Source organism: Phaseolus vulgaris, chromosome 1, assembly GCF_051622355.1.
Source record: "Phaseolus vulgaris cultivar YP4 chromosome 1, ASM5162235v1, whole genome shotgun sequence".
Classification (NCBI taxonomy): domain Eukaryota; kingdom Viridiplantae; phylum Streptophyta; class Magnoliopsida; order Fabales; family Fabaceae; genus Phaseolus; species Phaseolus vulgaris.
The window spans coordinates 1,489,072-1,507,001 of record NC_143498.1 but is presented as its reverse complement, the minus strand read 5'-3'; the positions used below and the strand labels follow the sequence as shown (position 1 = coordinate 1,507,001).

At 31.8% G+C, this 17,930-nt stretch overlaps 4 protein-coding genes across 4 annotated transcripts; 2 read left to right on the top strand and 2 right to left on the bottom strand.

The window, feature by feature from the left end:
- The first annotated feature begins 1,366 nt into the window (after positions 1-1,366).
- LOC137816311 (putative cinnamyl alcohol dehydrogenase 6) lies at positions 1,367-3,202 on the top strand. The gene is made up of 5 exons (XM_068619407.2): positions 1,367-1,646; positions 1,726-1,839; positions 1,925-2,152; positions 2,350-2,792; positions 2,881-3,202. The coding sequence occupies exons 1-5, from the start codon at positions 1,552-1,554 to the stop codon at positions 3,078-3,080; spliced, it is 1,080 nt and encodes a 359-aa protein (XP_068475508.1). The 5' UTR covers positions 1,367-1,551; the 3' UTR covers positions 3,081-3,202.
- A 6,086-nt stretch (positions 3,203-9,288) lies between these two features.
- LOC137816310 (transmembrane protein (DUF677)) lies at positions 9,289-10,909 on the top strand. Its single transcript, XM_068619406.2, has 2 exons — positions 9,289-9,403; positions 9,596-10,909. The coding sequence occupies exons 1-2, from the start codon at positions 9,361-9,363 to the stop codon at positions 10,666-10,668; spliced, it is 1,116 nt and encodes a 371-aa protein (XP_068475507.1). The 5' UTR covers positions 9,289-9,360; the 3' UTR covers positions 10,669-10,909.
- Positions 10,910-11,591: 682 nt separating this feature from the next.
- Positions 11,592-13,437, bottom strand: PER64 (Peroxidase superfamily protein). The gene is made up of 4 exons (XM_068619405.1): positions 13,188-13,437; positions 12,750-12,938; positions 12,389-12,551; positions 11,592-12,128 (listed from the first exon to the last, which is right to left on the bottom strand). Exons 1-4 carry the CDS (start codon positions 13,389-13,391, stop codon positions 11,731-11,733), a joined length of 954 nt encoding a protein of 317 aa, XP_068475506.1. The 5' UTR covers positions 13,392-13,437; the 3' UTR covers positions 11,592-11,730.
- Positions 13,438-15,166: 1,729 nt separating this feature from the next.
- EXPA11 (expansin 11) lies at positions 15,167-17,618 on the bottom strand. The gene is made up of 3 exons (XM_068619404.2): positions 16,737-17,618; positions 16,305-16,626; positions 15,167-15,868 (listed from the first exon to the last, which is right to left on the bottom strand). Exons 1-3 carry the CDS (start codon positions 16,873-16,875, stop codon positions 15,562-15,564), a joined length of 768 nt encoding a protein of 255 aa, XP_068475505.1. The 5' UTR covers positions 16,876-17,618; the 3' UTR covers positions 15,167-15,561.
- Positions 17,619-17,930: the final 312 nt, after the last annotated feature.

The following is a 17,930-nucleotide window of genomic DNA, read 5'->3' as shown; positions in this document are numbered from 1 at the left end:
TTTCATAAGCTTTTTTTAATTTGGATTAATTAATATTTTAGATCATGATTAAAAAGTATATTACCTAATACTTGATTATTGTTTAATTTCATTAGTTTTCTGTTAAGTATAATGAATTTGGTTGTGTCGGTCGATCGACCAGATATACAAACTTTCACCTATCGTATAGACCGGGGTAAACTATTATTCCATATAATATTTAATGAGAAAAGGTTAATTTTTTATGTAAATATATATTATAACTATTTTATTAGGTTCATAGACTGAGCATTTTATCTTCTTCCTCCCACCATTTAACAGTTTCTGGGTACTTTCTGTCCACTTATCAGTCAACTAAGAACTCTGAGTCAGGTCTTCTATGATATAAAAATATGTAGTGCTAGTGTTTGCTAACAACAACCAACGTTGTCAATTTTACTTTTGTTTCCTGGGTTTTTCGTGAAAGTCGTTTCTTTTGCTTTTAGAAAAAGTTTTTGTTCATACTCAAAAAGAAAAATACACGTAGTGGATAAACCATTATAATATTATAATAATATTTTTAATTAAAAATAAATCAAATTAAATTAAAATATTAATCTATTTATTTATTAAGTATATTTTTATCACTCTTCATGCTGTCAAACTATCCTTCACTCTTTTTTCAGGACTTTATTTAACTACCAACAAGATTTTCTTTAAAAGATAACACTTTTAGAATAAGAAAAGTGTTTTATTTTAAGAACACTAAACAACACTTATAATATATAAATTTAGTTTTTTTAAGATTAATATATTCTAAACTTCAACTATCAAAATATCTTTTATAGGTTAAATTGAAAACTTGCATCTGCTATTAGTATCAGTTTAATCGGTAAAAAGAATCGAGTTGAGAGTTTGATGATATCCTAATTTTAAATAGAAAAAATATATTTTTACAATTTAAAAATTATGTGTGCTAGTTTTAAAAAAATATATAAAAATAAATAAATTTGTAACTGATATGAAAAAATATTAAAATAATAATATTGTTAGTGATAAAGTGAATGCAGAATGTTAAAATAAGATTTTAATTTATTTTTTCTGTATTACATTAATTTTAAGACTTTTTTATTGGTATTACTTGAATGATGAAAAAATTAATAGAAACCATAGTTATTAATGTTTTATTTTGTTGGTGGTGTTTTTAAGTCAAGAAGACATTATTCTCTTAAATGGGATTCAGGTTCTTAAATATACTTTAACAAAAACTAAATATAAATATTTATTTTATCAGAAAGAGTAAGTCTAAAAAGTAAAATTGAGAATAAATAAAAATATTCAATATAAATTAAGAGCATGAGTAGGAAGCATCAATTAATAAAGATTCAGAGAAATAAGTAGGTACAGCACATGTGGTGATATTTAATACAGCAATTTTATTAGTTTATACTGTTTTTGTGTCTATAAAATGTGAAGGTGGTTGCCCTGCATTCACTTCATCACTCTCTCTTGGCCACCATTGTTGTTGAGTTCACTGCTTCCAAAGTCCCAAATAGAAAGTGTTATCTTTTTTCCATCACTCTTTCTGTATAAATGGCTGCAACAACACCGAATCACACAGTAACTGTATCTGGGTGGGCAGCACACGATTCTTCCGGCAAGATTAGCCCCTACACCTTCAAAAGAAGGTAATGCTAACATCTATTTCTCACTATATTTCTTCATTCTTCTATATCATGATGCATAAAGGAAGTTGGTGTGACGCAGGAAGAATGGTGTCAACGATGTAACCATAAAGATCTTGTACTGTGGGATCTGCCACACTGATCTACACTACGCTAAAAATGAATGGGGCATCACCATGTACCCTGTGGTGCCAGGGTAAGCAACAAATTTCCACTGTTAACTGATTACTTCATTGTGGTTGTGATTAGTTAACAGAGTCTTTTTTGTTGATTGTGTGCAGACACGAGATCGTTGGGGTGGTGACTGAGGCAGGAAGCGATGTGAAGGGGTTCAAGGAAGGAGACAGAGTGGGTATAGGGTGTATGGCAGCTTCATGTTTGGATTGTGAACACTGCGAGACTGGTCAGGAAAACTACTGTGAGAAGATGGAATTTGTGTACAACGGAATCTTCTGGGATGGCAGCATCACCTACGGTGGCTACTCCCAACTCATTGTTGCAGATCACAGGTTCTTTCATTCATCACTCTCTCTGTTGTTCTCGTGTCTTACATATTAGAAATGATAGATATCTTCGTCTTATTGTCGATTTGTGTTGCATCAGTATGTGGTGTTAATGTTGTAACAATTTCCTGTAGTATTAGTTTCGACATATGTCTATACATAAAACTTGGTTTTGTCACTGAAGATGAAAATGTGATGTGAAGGTTTGTGGTACACGTTCCGGAGAGCCTACCGATGGACGCGGCGGCTCCTCTGCTTTGCGCCGGAATAACAGTGTTCAGTCCTTTGAAAGATCACGATCTGGTGGCGACGGGGGGGAAAAAGATTGGGGTGGTTGGTTTGGGAGGGCTGGGACACTTAGCCGTTAAATTCGGGAAGGCATTTGGGCACCATGTTACTGTGATTAGCACTTCTCCTTCGAAAGAGGAAGAAGCTAAGCAACGTTTGGGTGCTGATGATTTCATAATCAGCACAAACCCAGAACAGTTAGCGAAAGCAAAGAGAAGCCTTGATTTCATACTGGACACTGTTTCTGCAGAGCACCCTCTCTTATCCATCTTGGAGTTGCTGAAAGTCAAAGGCACCTTGTTTCTGGTCGGAGCACCCGACAAGCCCCTGCAACTGCCTTCTTTTCCATTGATTATGGGTAACTGATAGAACATTTAACCTTAATTTTGGCAATTGATTACAGTTTTTGTTGTTCGAGTTGAAAAACGTTGTTGGGTTTGTGACAGGGAAGAGATCAGTAAAAGGTGGGATCATAGGAGGAATAAAAGAGACTCAGGAAATGTTGGATGTGTGTGCCAAGTACAACATAACGAGTGACATTGAATTGATCACAGCAGATAGAATCAACGAAGCCATTGAACGTGTTGCCAAGAATGATGTTCGCTACCGTTTCGTGATTGACATTGCTGCTGCTTCCAAGGAGTAGAGTTCATCAGAATCTGGTGTTTATCAGAATAAATTTCTCTGTTTTCATTCATTTATGTGACTTCTCTTCCTACCTCTGTTTTCAATTATGAATAAGATATTGGGTTTAGGTTCAGCTAAAAATAACATGTGTTCATTTTTAGTTATTTTATTTATTTCTTTCCGCTCTTTACAACTCAAAATATAAAAAAAAAGTCAACTTTATTATTTAAATTTATTATAATAACTCCCAATACTAGATCTCATCTCACACTGTACCAATTATTTTTATCTCAATAATATATTATAACGTGTGTTGGAGATCCACTTAGAGCTTTTCATTGTATATAAGTGGGTGCAAACCTCAACCCTATGAACCGATTTTATAGGATTGAGTTAGACTTAAAGTCCACGTACTAAACTAATATTTAGTTTAATATTTACTTAAATATGGAAGACCTTCTTTAAAAAAAAATATAAAGTTATTAGTTTTGATTTAAAGTATTTATTTCCTTTATGCAAATTTAGGTAAAGAGAATTAAGTATGTTCTTATAAAAACACACTCACGCACTATAGTTAAATAATAAACACGATAACATAAAACACTCAAAAATATAATTATTTAACTACTTTCATCTAGATTATAAAATTTCACTAAAAATTGCTTATATAAAATATATCCTTTTGTATATTTTTTTAATCAGTAAAAAATTTATTATAATAATAAAAAATTGTGTATAAGGAATATGACTTCAAATATACAATTACAAATCCAAAATATCAGTCACGTCCTTAACATACATGAATTCCTAAAATACATTCAGTGCAAATTTTCATAATAATTATAATGCAGATTAAGGAAATATGTGTTGCATGTCTTGAAAGTGTTCAAATTCTTGATCCACACTGAAAATGAAAGTTGAACAGATTAAATATTTTAGATATTGTCAAACACTTTTTGTTCCACACTATCGATTTACTTTCCATTAATTTCAACTTTCTACACAATTTTCTACTCAGTAATGGTATATATATGAACTCAACTTCATATATAAAAACATTTTAGATTAGATCTTATAAGTTCATCCCATCCCATGTTACTTACATAATGAAAATTATCACCATTTTGTTTATTTAATTTTCCACACACCTTTCCAACCCACAAAACCTTTCCTTTTAAATATATTTTTCACTATAAATTTTTCTTTATTATTACAAAGTCTCCACGGATGGCCTGATAAACCACAAATACTCGTTAAGATAGACTCAAAATGACTCTGATACCATATTAGGAAGTGGACTTTAAACTTAACTCAACCCCATAAAACCAGCTCATGGGATGAGATTTGCACCCACTTATATACAATTAAATATCCTAATCTCTAGATGGGATCTCCAACATTTATCTTATTAATATCTTATTTATTATTATATTCCTTCCATAGTTGTTCCGGTTCATCAACTTTGTTTTCTCCGCCTTTTATATTCTTCCATTCAACTTTTTTCTTCCAACTTTATGTATTATATACATTCTTCCATAGTTCTAATTACCCTTTTTATGTTATTGTTGTTTGCATATCTATAATGTTTATGAATACTTTACTTCGGTTATTAAAGTGAAAAATGTTTACATCATCTTTACTTTTACTATAGCCATTGCCTCAAGCTTCTTCTCCAATAGTTTCTCATTTTTCTTTCCCATCAAACCATTCTCCCCATGCATCCACCTTCCAAAATTGGAAAACTTCTTTTACTTTTTTAACTTTTCATCATTTTTGGAACACTTTCACAAATCTCATTCTCCACATGTTTGTGGTGATTAAGAAAAGAAGAACGTTGCTATCTCCCACTCTCCACTTCCTTTGTTTCATTATGTTTATTAGTCCCAATATGTTGATGCATATTTTTTGTACATTTAAGTGTGCATGGTTTAAATGTAGAAAAGCCACTATCTCTACATTAACCTATTTTGTTATGCTTTTTCTAAAGGTAAAACAGTACAACAAAATCATTAAATAACAACCAAATTTAGATACAATAAATAATTAATCACTACATTTACTAAATTAGATACTATTTTAGAAACTAAAAAATTATTGATATCTAAAAGAGTTCTATTATTAATAAAAATTTATAAAATAATTTTTAAATTGATAACTTCTAAAATTTTAGTTACTAATACTTTATATTTTAAATTAGTATTTAAAAGAGTAATAAAGACTAATTTAAAATGTAAGTAATTAGTAGATAAAACTTTAGTAATTAATGGTTAGATATCAATTTAAAAATTATTTTATAAATTTTTATTAATAAGAGAAACTACCACTACAAGAAAATCATGAAATAGAAACTAATTTTTAGAAATCAAAATAATTAGTTGCGTAACTAAATTAGAGACTAGAAACTAAAAAAAATGGTTTCTAAATTAGTTTAAATAGTTTCATTATTTAAATTCTAAATTTGGTAGCAAAAATCTTGGTTGCTAATTAGATACCAATAATTTTTTTAATTTATAAAATAATTTTTAATTTAGTGAAGTTAGTAACTAATTATTTTGGTGTCTAAAATTAGTTTTTATTTTACAATTTTCTTTTAATTTTGTTTTGGTTTTTTTTAATTAAAAAAATAAAAAGTTGGCCATATTGAAGGACCTATTCCACCTCATTAGAAATATCTGGTTCTGTGTTTCATTGAATGACCCCATTTTACGCAACAAGGTTTCAAATATCTGCTGTATACATCCATCATTGAATGATTAAGAAAAAACTTTTAGTTAGATGAACGTCATTGTTTTTCAATTATTTGCATTAACGTGTATTCTTATTATTAGATATTTTTATTTTATCAGAGAAGACAAAGATTCGTCTTGTCATAAATCCTAATTCTAAATTAAGGTTTCCTTGCCGTGAAGTCCCAAGAAACTTAAATTAGAAAGTATCCATGCATTATATAATTCATACACACAAATAGCTTTTGAAATTACGATATATATACACAAATAACTGATTAAAAAATAATTGAAAGCAAGTAGGTTATAAATTTAATAAAAAAGTTTTTTTTTTTAAATAATTTGAAATGAATATGTAAGTATTTCAGACCAAATATATTTTGATATAAAAGTAATTAATAATTTTAATTTTGAGATATAATGATGGTAAGAGTATGTTACAGGATGAAAATTAATATAATAGATGCCTCAAGTTTTCGACAACATTTAAAATAATAAGATTATATTATTCCTTCTAAAATAACAATATTCTTATAATTTCTATACTACAAATATATATTTAGATGATTTAAATTTAAACCACAGATGAAAATCAATTTAGTGTTAGAGTATAATATGAAAAATATATTTAACCATTTAATATTTTAAGGAATAGGTTTGTCAAATATTCATAAAAGAAAATTTGTTAAATTTTTGGAAAAAAAAAAAGGTAATTTCAATATAAATAAAGATATTTATTTCTTTAAAATTTAATGATTATACTATATTTTATTATTTGTATTGTAATTAGGAAGAGCACTGTGCTTTTATTTTTTATGAAAGATAAAATATTTATATCCAATTAAACAAATTAAAATATTTATTTTTTCCATAATTAAGAGCTTGTTATATACATGTTAGAGTTCGTTGCAAAAATGATGCCAATTGCAAACAAGACGTGAGTCCATATAAAGAAAACGAAGAATGTCATTATTGTAGGGAAAATTCTTCAATTAATAAACTTAGTTTAGATAGCAACTTCTAGCAAACCTCTAACATTTTCTTCAAAACTTATTTTAAATATGATTTTTTGAGTTTTTTTTTTTAATTTTTAAAGTAATTTCTTAACAATATACTATATATTTAAAAGTAATTAACATTAGAACCGAGTACATTAAGAAAATATGGAAGATGAGTGGAATAGATAAGAAGTACTTGTTATTAAATTAATATTAGATTGGACATTTTTAATTGTTGTGGAAATCTTAAAATCTAATTAGCATATAAACGATCACACTATACGAATATAGATGTGTATAATTTTTAAAATTCGAATACGAAGACACGAATTTATATATTATTATATAATTATAAATTATATAAATTGACAATAAAATTTATATGTAAAGTTATGTTTCAATTTTTTTTTAAGCAGAAAGACTTTTTTATGGTTGGTTTAAAAAATTTATTCCTTATTTTAATAATTATATTAAAATTTATATAATAAATTTAAATATTTAGAAAATTAATATATATATATATATATATATTTTTAAATTGGATTAGGTGCTAGAAATGTAAAAAATTAAACAAGTTTTTTTTTAATTTAATACTTTATTAATAGATGTTATACAAAATTTAAATACTATCCGACACAAACATATTTTTTTTAACATGATCGTCGGAGGTTGCTGAAATTATACAAGGTCAACATGATCGCTGGTTGATGAAACGGCGATTTCCATGTGCGTAGTCGGTGGTCGCCGTAGGTATGCAAAGATCAACATGATCGCCAGTATGAATCGGCGTTCTCCATAGGTCAATATGATCGCCAGTTTATGAAATGACGATCTCCATGTGCGTAGTCGGTGGTCGCCGTAGGTATGCAAAGATCAACATGATCGCCGATTGATGAAGCGGCGTTCACCATATGTGTAATCGGTGGTCGCCGATGTTGGTTATTTTTTTGGGTAGGGTTTTCTCACTTTAAGGTTGTTCTGCTCCAATCATAAAGGAGAGTTTCGCTTGTGGATATTATAGGAAGTCCACCTCTGGGTACTGTATATGGGTTGAGATACCCTGAAGTATCCCTTTTAATTTTATTTATTCATTGCTAATAAAAAAAAACATATTTTTTTTAAAAAACGTGTCTGTCTAAGTCTCATAACTTAAAATACAATTATTTTGAGCCTCATAACTTAAAACACAATTATTTTAATTATTTTGAAGTAAAAAGAACACATACAATTTTTCGATTCACATGTAGAAAAATATTATAAATTTGAAATTTTATTTGGATGAATATTTGTGATGCCAGAATAATTGATGAATCTTTTACCCTCCAACAAAACTGGTACGTAACATGTGACATGATTACTAAGTCCACGTGTCAAACAGATATACATGGAAAGAGAATCATAAGAGCCCACGTTAATACCTTGCTTTGCCGCCATCTGTGTTTCATATCTTACACACAAACGCCTTCCCATCATTTTTTCAATTCTTCTTCTTCTAATCTAACCACACACTAAAACCTAATTATTTTCTTTTAAATATTATCAGTATACCAAATTAATAATTATTTTATTCATAACTTTCAGAAATTCTATTCATTAATATAAAATATAAATATTTATAGGGGTAAAAAACACAACATTTATAAAAACGAAGAATAATTTCTCTTAAAACGTATTTTTTGACATAAATACTCCTTCAATGTATAACCCTAAGCATTAATTATTTGTTTTAACAATGTCATCATTTAGAAACCAATTAATTCGGCAGATATTTGACAAAAAGACGACAGAGACTGTAGCATAAAGTCGTGAGTTTTTAAATACTAAAAAAACACTAATTTGGCACATTTTAATGATTGTCAACATATATGGTAAAATATTAAATAAGAATTTGTATATTGCATAAATAAAAAGGATATTTAAATGGTTTGTAGAAATAAAATAAGTAGATAATCATATTAAGAAGGACATAATTCTACCCAACTTCATAAAATTGGTTTATGGTTCATAAGCTGAGACAACAATTTCTTCACATCGAAAGTGATAACTCGTAAGTAGGATAATATAGTATTATGAATGGTCCGATAAGAGTCAGATAGCGGTGGTCTGATAATGTCAACAAACTCTCACTACGATAAGTTTGAAATGACTCTAAGTTTAACTCAATCTCATAAAATCGACTTATAAGATAATATTTTCACCTGCTTATATACTTATAAAATTTCTTAATCTCTATTACATAATCTCTGAACAAATAATTTATAAGTGGATAAGAAATGCTTAAAGGGTGATTGGGGGGAAATAATTAAGAATGGAAGAAGAAGGAGGAGGTGCGTGGTGTTGACGTGGGAGAACACACCGTGTGAGGTACACTAACGTGTGACCAAAGCCATTTAACCATTTGTGGTACTGCTAACTGCCAACTAGATTCCTTCTCTTTTTCTTCTTCACTTCTCCTCAATCCACCAAACACACACCACCTTTTCTCTCTCTTTCTCTCTATATATACATCCCTCCAACAATCCCTTCATTCACTTTATCACATTTCCAATTCACAAACTTAGATCTCTCCTTCAATATGTCATGTACCAGGTGGCTTTCTTCTCTACCAAAAACAACAGGTAAACTCACTTTGCATCTCTTTTCTTATTCAACCATTTTCTTCATTCATATCCATGTATAACCTAAAAGCATCAACGTACTCATGTTGTTTTAATTCTTCTTCTATATATTAGATGATAGAAACATAATATTTTAGATTTTCAGTTGTAAATATCTCATCTGTTGCGTTTTGTGTGCAATTAATCTAACAGGTAGAGCACGGAAAGAATGTGAGGAAGACAGGTTGTGTAAGAAGCGAAGCGTGAATGAGGAGTATTTGGAAGCATTCAGAACAAAGTCTTACATGGAAATATGCAACAAAGCACAAGTGGGTCTTGGAAAGACAACCACCAAAATGCTAACTTCCTCTTCATCTTCCTCTTCTTCTTCTTCTGCAGTTCCCTTATGCATGCAGCTTACAGAATACTTACTTGATCCTCGGCAAGAGACGATAGCAAACATATCGCAGAGGTTGAAGCTGCACCGTCTTCTTGTGGAGTACTTCGAAGCCACCTTGGAAGCGTGTCGTTTTTGTGACACAATCCTTGAAGCCATCCATTCAGTAAGACTTGCTTATCGACGAATTGCAAGAATTGCTAAGCTAAGCAAAATCGCCAATAATCACGACCAAACCCACAGAGATACCATCTACAGAGAGCTTTCTTCATTCGCTTCGCAGACCAACCCTTTCTCTGCTGTCAGCACCCTGCAGTTCCGTGACATTCACGACAAGTGCGTGGAGCTTCTGAACAGACTGAAACAAACGAGAAGGAAGATCAGAAGGAGGCTGAAACTGAAGAGGGTGTGCAAGAAGGTTGGTGGAATCGCTCTTGTTGCTTCACATTGTGTGGTTCTTGCTGGTTTGTTGGTGATTGCTTTTCACAGTGTAGTTGGGGTGGTGGTGGCGCCTAGTATTCTGGGTGGTTTGGTTGGTTTGTTGGCGAAGAGGGGTGGTGGAAGGGTGGGGTGCAGAGGTTCTGAGAGGGTGTGTGAGCAACTTGATGTGGCTGCAAAAGGGATTTATATAGTGATAAATGATTTGGACACGATGAGTAGGATGGTGAAGAGATTGGAGGACGAGGTGGAGCATAGGAAAATGGTTGCAGAGGTTGGTGCGAGGAATGGGAAGTGGGAGATTGTGAAGCAGGTGATGAGGGAGTTTCATGAACGTGATTCTAGCTTTGTGGAGCAGTTGGAAGAGCTTGAGGGACATATCTACCTGTGTTTTCTCACCACAAACAGATCCAGAAGGCTTCTGGTGCAAACAATTACAGAGAAAAAGTAAAACATTTGACCTTGTATATAGAAAAATGTTGAAAGAGTTAGTAACTTAGTTATGTTCCATGTATATGAAGCTTAGCTGTCACAGAGCAATGGAGGAATTAAGGTGCTTTTGATGAGAGCTTAGTGATGCTTCAAATGGTTTTGTTTGTTCAATTTTCCAGACCATAACATGTATTATAGATGTGTTTTGTAAAATGGTTGGATAAATTAAAATCTAAGGGTATGATTACAAGTTTTTCTTATTCTTTGTTCTATTGTACATATTGTCATATTGATCTGTTGGTTAAGTGCATATATATTGTGCAGATTATTAGAAAATTTAAATATTATATATATATATATATATATATGTTGTAAAATTATTATTTGGAAGAACTTTTAAAAAAAAAAGTTTCAGGAGAAAAATACATAGAAAAAAATATTTCTTTTCTATAAATTAAGATGAACTTAAGTACAGAATATATAAGTTGTGGTTTAAGAGACAAGTTTTAATAAAAAATATATATATTATATTTTACACAACTTACCTTTTATTTTTATTTTAAATAACGAATTGCATTTTAAATTACTAATTTTAAAATAAAACACGTGATATATTTTGTGAAACTTAATTATCAAAGAAGTTAAATCTTAAAAAATAATGCAGTTAATAAACCAGTTTATTTAAATAAATGTAAATAGTTTTATTATACTATATATTATCCTTCTAGTATTAGCAGATGAACAAACAAAATTCTTAGGATTCAGATAGAAAACCCACAACATCAAAATAAAGACTGAAAAAATGAATACTTGCTTGGGCCACTAGTAATGGATTATCATAAACATCTTTTTCCTCATTTTGTCTGTTTTTTTATCTGCTAAAGTGTTGCTATAAATTCATTAATAAAGTGAGATCTCTAAAAACTAAAAACAAGGAAAACATAGGATGAAAAGTATAGGAAAGAAGACCATTGTTTTCCTCCTTTTCCTTTTGTTCCATTGCCCTTGGTTACTCATTACATTGTGACAACAAACACATTTGATTTCAATATAAAACATACATTCCAATACAAACTATGAATCATCTAACGAATTTACAATCGAGCCTGATTTGTTGTCCACCATTGATGATGCTGCTCATCTTGATCATGGACTTGACGAATGCCCTTTCAAATTCCTCTTGAGAATAAGCAAACTTGGAAACCAAAGCTTTGGTGGTGGGATGAGTTAGCAGAGCTTGATCAGAAGAGAATATGCTCTTTCCTTGGAGAAGCAACTTGTAATAAGCATTGTCAAACATGGTGGAACTAGAATCCAATGGAGTCCCTGCATTTTTCACCTTGTTATGAGAGGGGCATATGCTTCTGAGGCTGCTTCCAAATGAAGGGTTCATGGAAGGGTCAATCTCTTCTTTGGGGCTGAATTTATGGATTCTGTTCTCAAAGGATGAACAATGAGCAAATCCAAGTGTGTGGCCTCCTGCACATCACAGAACATCAGAATTTAATGATCATGTAATTCTAATGCAGGTGGAGTCTCATTTTTCTAATCTCATTTCATAAACCTTGAATTTTATGAATTCAAAAACTTTCTTCAAAGATCTCAAATGGGGTAACACTCAAACCTACAATTTGTATGATCAATGTTGATAACATAACTACCAGTTTAGACTAGTGGTGATTTCATTTTTGTCAACATATCATCACTTAAAGAAGAATGTTACTCATCAGTTAAAGTACCTGAGAGGGCTACAAGATCCTCCAAGGAAAGGCCTCTTTGAGAGAAGCTTTGTTGTAATTGGGAGATGTTGAAAGTAGGAGCTGGCAATTGTCTGGTTTCAGTGGCCTTTGATATCCTTCCATCCTTTCTTCCTTTTGGAACATCCCAAGTGGGGCCTCCAGACTAAGCCACCAAATGCAATAAGTAAACAAACTTATAATATCCATTCTAAGTGTTACTATAAATGGTTCTGTTGAAGTTAGATAGACCAAAAAAATACCTTAAACTTCAGGAGTAGGACAGTTTTATATCATCATCCAATCATGAATTAACAAATGAATAAAACTATGATCAGTGTATGTTATTGTTTGAGAAACCAACCATGGTAACAGCATCTCTAGCAGCAAGAGCCAAAATATCAGCACAAGATACAACTCCAGGGCATTCTGCTTCCAGTGCTTTCTTAGCATTGTCAATGACATAAAATGCATGCAATGAAATGTTAGGGGGTCCATCCTTTTCTGCTATGCTCTTTCCCTTTGATTCCAGAAGAACAGAGGCATCACAACCCTTAAAAAAAGAGTAAATATGATCACTTTTACACATCAGTTTGTACAAAGTGGATACAACTCACAACTTCTTATACAACCACGTTACCATCTTCAATATTATTGTTTTAATATCAGGATTGTCAAAGTATATTTTCATAGTGCATGCAAGTTATGAAGAGAATTTTTTTTAATGAACAGTAATTTTTCCTTTTAAAGCTTATAAATTGAACCAACACATTGGAATTAGGAGAAGCAAAAGGTTGCATACCCTTATGAAGCAATCATGAAAGTGCATCCGAAGGAGAGCAGCTGGAACAGTTTTGTCATTCATGGTTGCTTTGTGAACAGAAGCAGCTACAATGGAGTCCACATGAGGGCACGTATTTTCATAGTAATTTACATTTAGTGCACTCACAAGAGAAGCCAAGTGCATTGTAGTTATGAGCATCAACACTGTAGCAATACCTGCCATATTTCAAACCACAAAAAGTTCAAAAACTTTGTATGTGACTTGTGAGGAACATAACAAGAATAAATGTGGTATTTATAGGGAGGTGGTGGTAACACGGGAAGCTTGGAGTTGTTAAGGGTATAATGGTTGTTTAGCAAATTAGGTGATCTACGACCCTGTTAGTGGAGTAGTATTTTCAAGCACCTTCTATTAAATAAGATGAAAGTTGCATTTGGTACTGTTAGCTTCAAAAAGCAACATTATTACAAACAAAAGCAATTCCAAAAACATATAGACTCAAATTTTGGCGACCTCTCTCCCTTTGAGTTTTTTTCTTGTAAGTTTCACATGTTCATCATATATATGATGTAATTTTCCATTTTAGTATGTTTAAATAGTTTACAGAAATTTGATTTAATGGTTATTTTTTTATGAATGTTGATACCTTAACAATCATGCACCGAATTATAACTGGAAAGAGAAATAACTTTTTGCTGAAATAAGACAATTTTTAAATTGTATTGGTCAAATCATAGTTGTAAACTCGTATATTTCATTTTACAGTTGTTAAAATAACATTTTTCTATTTGATACAAGTCAATAGTGAAGATTACATGGTAGAAATAGTGTACATATTTTGAGTTATGAGATTGTTAAGAAATTATTTTCAATTGCTATAGAAGAGATGTGTTCAAAACTATAAATGAAGTTGTTAAAACTTATAAAAATTTCAATGAAGGTGAAGTAGTACAGAAAAGAGAAGGGTTGGTTTAAAAGGATAAAGATTTTTCTTTTATCATATTAAAAAATAAATAAATGAGAACCATTTCAATGATAATTCAACCCTTATACAAATCAAAAGAAAAAACATATAGTTTCTTCCCTAACAACACACGTTAACCTCCTACTGACATCAAATTTGTATACCTAAAAATGTCAAAAAAAGACGACAAAAGGAACTATCCTACTTTCTATCTCATTTAATCAACCTTATACAAATCAAATGACTAAGCACCAGTCAAAATAAGAAAAAACAGATGTGTTGGAAGTAACTCAAGAATCAAACATGTGTCACACTGTCCAGATTCAGTTTGTGTGAGACATCAGTTGCGATGGTTCCAGCTAATGTTGTGTGTCTCACTTTTATTAATTCATGTCATGCCACTGCATGTGCAAGTACTTTAATCAAACAAAAAACACCTAGATTCGCTGCTAGCTGTTGAAAACCGTGTTGCATATAACAGGTTCTGAGTCCCAGTGCCTGAGATTTACTTACTATGCTTGAGGCTTTTCTTATCATTTTCATCTTTCTAGAAACAAAAATTAAGAGGTTTTGCTTGCTAGAGATGGTCATAGAACCAAAATGACATGATTAATTCAAACCAATTCAAACTAATTCAAACTAGAAAGTTCAGGCCTGTTCGGATAATTCATTTAGATTGGATTGAAAATTTTAAAATTCATTCATTGTTTCAAATTTTACAAATTCAATTTTCCCATTACATAATATTTCTATTACCATTTAAAGTTTACGACTTTAATCCAATTCATTTTACTTTTTTTAGGTGAAGTTTAAATCTAAATTAATCTTATCAAATAATGATTGGATTAGTCGACAATATGTAAATTCATATCTACATTGTTGACGTTTTTTATAATTTTTTTTTATTATTCAATAATAATTCCAATCACCCAATTTAAATTAATACAATAGTCATAGTCAGGTTGAATTGAAATTAGAAATTTAATTTAAGACAACTTCAATCCGAATCAACTAAAATCAATCGATTCCAATAAAGAAAAACACAAACCCTACTTGCAGTATTTGTGGTGGTTTCAAAAGCTTGATGAAATAACACACAAAGTGACAACATTACATCGAAAAATTTAGGGAAGTAATATTTTCCCAACTCTCTGCAGTACAGCTTCCACTTGAAGTATAGTATTCATATTATAACAATTTATTCATGGTATAAATTTAAACCTGAAAGATGCTTATTTGATTTCTACAAGCTTGAGCTTCCTATTGATAACAATTTATTTAAGGCATGTATATAATATTGTGCCTTCATTATGGGGTTGGAGTTGATGGGTTAAGTCCACCAAATAATCAAAACCAGAAGAAAGGAGTGGCGGGCTGCTCCATTAAAACAAAAAGCACGCCTCAGCCGTTGAGGAGTTTTCTGTGAGCTTAGAACTGAACTGGGCTAGAGAAAGTTTGGCCAAAACTCCAACTTGCAGGAACTATATTTAGGAAAACTCTGGTTTGTCCATCAGTGGTTGTGATCCTGAAGGACAAAGATTGACCATTCAAATATGCATTGGATTGCCAATTAGCACCCCAGTTTCTTGACATAGCCATCCACTCAGTTTTTGATCCTTTAATGGACACAGATTGTATGGATCCAGCCCCACCTGCATTGCTGATCAACACAAGCTCAAAGTAGTCCCTTCCATTCACACTGAACCTAACCCCTCCGTGCTTTTTGCATGGAACCCTGCAGCAATCATATCAGTGTCACAGAGTAATTCAAAAAAATGTTTTCTTAAGTATTAATATTGTTGTTTTTGTTTTGCAGTGACCACAATGAAGTTAGACCAAATTCTTCAAGTCCAGGGAATTGAATTTTCAGTTGAGAAGTTATATACTTTAATATGACCACATTTTTTATGAGAGCATATCAGACATCTCCACTGTGAAATTTGAGAGATTAAATGTTTATGAATAATCAAATAACAACAAATGGCATAATGAGCTAGTTACAATCGCTGGATAAACTATGAAGTTATCTTAGAAGTTTATGTTTGATTCTAATACAATACAACCTTAAACATCTGATTTAGAAGATAAGGATTACTTTTCACTACTTGGGTGTCCCTCGTGAGTTATATTAATGTTCTTATATAATACCAAGGTAGGAAACAAATTCTAACCTTTGGAATAAGACGGGCACGATTCCTCCTCTGTAAATACCAATCTTTTCCCAAGCGGGTTGAGCCATGTCAAAATGCTTGAGGGGTGGGTTGCACCAGCCTCCATTGTTGTTAGGAAGAGCAAAATTGGGAGGGCAAAAGTTTGTGGCGGTTATGGTGACAGATGTTCCTTTGATGCACCATCTGGAGTCTGCTTTGTAATCACATATGATTTTGTAGCACTCACCACAGGAAGCTCCATCATTAAATAAGGCAGTGCTTAAAGCTGCAGTTCTAGTTCCATAACCAGTTGCATACAGATTCCCATACCCACAAGCTCCCCCTGCAGTCATACACAAGTTATGTGTGAAAATTTCAAACTTAGTTTGAAAAGTAGGGTACAAAAAAATAGAATCTAGTATTAAAAGGTTTGGTTACAAAACAATTGCTTACCCATAGTGCCTGAAGCATCACTACCCCCATAAAAAGTGGCATGGGCATTGGTCCATCCAGAAGGTGAGAAGGCAAAGGTAGTGATTGTGAAGCTGCATAATCCAATGAGGCTACCCAAAAGAAACATAAAATTGCCCATTTTTTTTTCTAGCTTGCTGAATGCCTAAGACCCAAGTGAGATGATGAGGTTGGAGGATATGAGAGTAGAAATTGTATGTGCAATTTATTGCCATTTCCAAGTACAAAAGCTTTGTGCTTAAATAAGGGTCTAGACTAGCTAAGGCAACGATGGTACATGTGAGGCTCTGCAAGATAAGAGAACTCAAGAAACAATTTTTATTATTTATCAGATTAAATTTATCTGTGCAAGTCTGAACACCATTCAATCATTCCCACGTTCTCTTTCAGTATTCCTCTTATACTCCCCTTCTAACCCACCCACATGCACATGCCCACATAAGAGCCGTGAATGTTTCAAAACCCACAAACCCCATTTGGTGGTCTAATTTTTTAATTTTAGCTCCTCACAGATCCCAATGTCTACTTCTTTCGTCTCTCATGGATCTCATGGTTTATAACTCCATTTGTGGATAAAAAGACAGAATGGATTTATCAAATGGAACAAACGGTGTGTAGATCATAACTTACAGGGTCACATGGAAATGATGACAGTGTCGTTTTTTGTGAGCTACATCCACATGTCCCATTTTGCCTATACAGATTGTCAGTTGTCTGTTAGCTAGCAAAGCAAAGCAAAGGAAATAGTCACCGTTGGTTCAATCCGATAACACATGAGATATTGGACATCTAAAAAGTAAATAAGTTATCCAGTTGCACACTGGACACTGAATTTTTCGCATTTTTTTAAGTGGAGTGTTTATAAATTATAAGTTTGATCTAAAAGGGCCATGCTTCGCTATAATAGCACCGTCAAACAATCTAAAAGGAAAGAGCAGAAAAAGATGAAGGGCAAGGCAGTCTATAATGGGAATTAGAGTAAAGCAAACTAAAGAAAAGGAGCAAACTAACAGCACCGTCAAGCAATCTGAAATTGCTGAATGCCTAGAAACCCAACCAAAGGCACCGTTTTTTACTTTATATTTCTCCCCTTATCAGTACTACAATTTTTTAAAAACATTACTAACTTTCCACACTCTTCCCCCACTTTTTGATAGGCTCCAAATTATCCAAGAA

Excerpts from the sequence above, each read along its gene's own strand:
- EXPA11 (XM_068619404.2), bottom strand. The coding sequence starts at position 16,875 with ATGGGCAATTTTATGTTTCTTTTGGGTAGCCTCATTGGATTATGCAGC. Across the intron at positions 16,627-16,736 it reads TGATGCTTCAGGCACTATGG|GGGGAGCTTGTGGGTATGGG; the intron begins GTAAGCAATTGT and ends GTATGACTGCAG. Across the intron at positions 15,869-16,304 it reads GTGCCCGTCTTATTCCAAAG|GGTTCCATGCAAAAAGCACG; the intron begins GTTAGAATTTGT and ends TGATTGCTGCAG.
- LOC137816310 (XM_068619406.2), top strand. The coding sequence starts at position 9,361 with ATGTCATGTACCAGGTGGCTTTCTTCTCTACCAAAAACAACAG. Across the intron at positions 9,404-9,595 it reads TTCTCTACCAAAAACAACAG|GTAGAGCACGGAAAGAATGT; the intron begins GTAAACTCACTT and ends TTAATCTAACAG.
- LOC137816311 (XM_068619407.2), top strand. The coding sequence starts at position 1,552 with ATGGCTGCAACAACACCGAATCACACAGTAACTGTATCTGGGTGGGCA. Across the intron at positions 1,647-1,725 it reads CCCTACACCTTCAAAAGAAG|GAAGAATGGTGTCAACGATG; the intron begins GTAATGCTAACA and ends GGTGTGACGCAG. Across the intron at positions 1,840-1,924 it reads ATGTACCCTGTGGTGCCAGG|ACACGAGATCGTTGGGGTGG; the intron begins GTAAGCAACAAA and ends GATTGTGTGCAG.
- PER64 (XM_068619405.1), bottom strand. The coding sequence starts at position 13,391 with ATGGCAGGTATTGCTACAGTGTTGATGCTCATAACTACAATGCACTTG. Across the intron at positions 12,552-12,749 it reads CTAGAGATGCTGTTACCATG|TCTGGAGGCCCCACTTGGGA; the intron begins GTTGGTTTCTCA and ends TTGGTGGCTTAG. Across the intron at positions 12,129-12,388 it reads GGATCTTGTAGCCCTCTCAG|GAGGCCACACACTTGGATTT; the intron begins GTACTTTAACTG and ends TGTGATGTGCAG.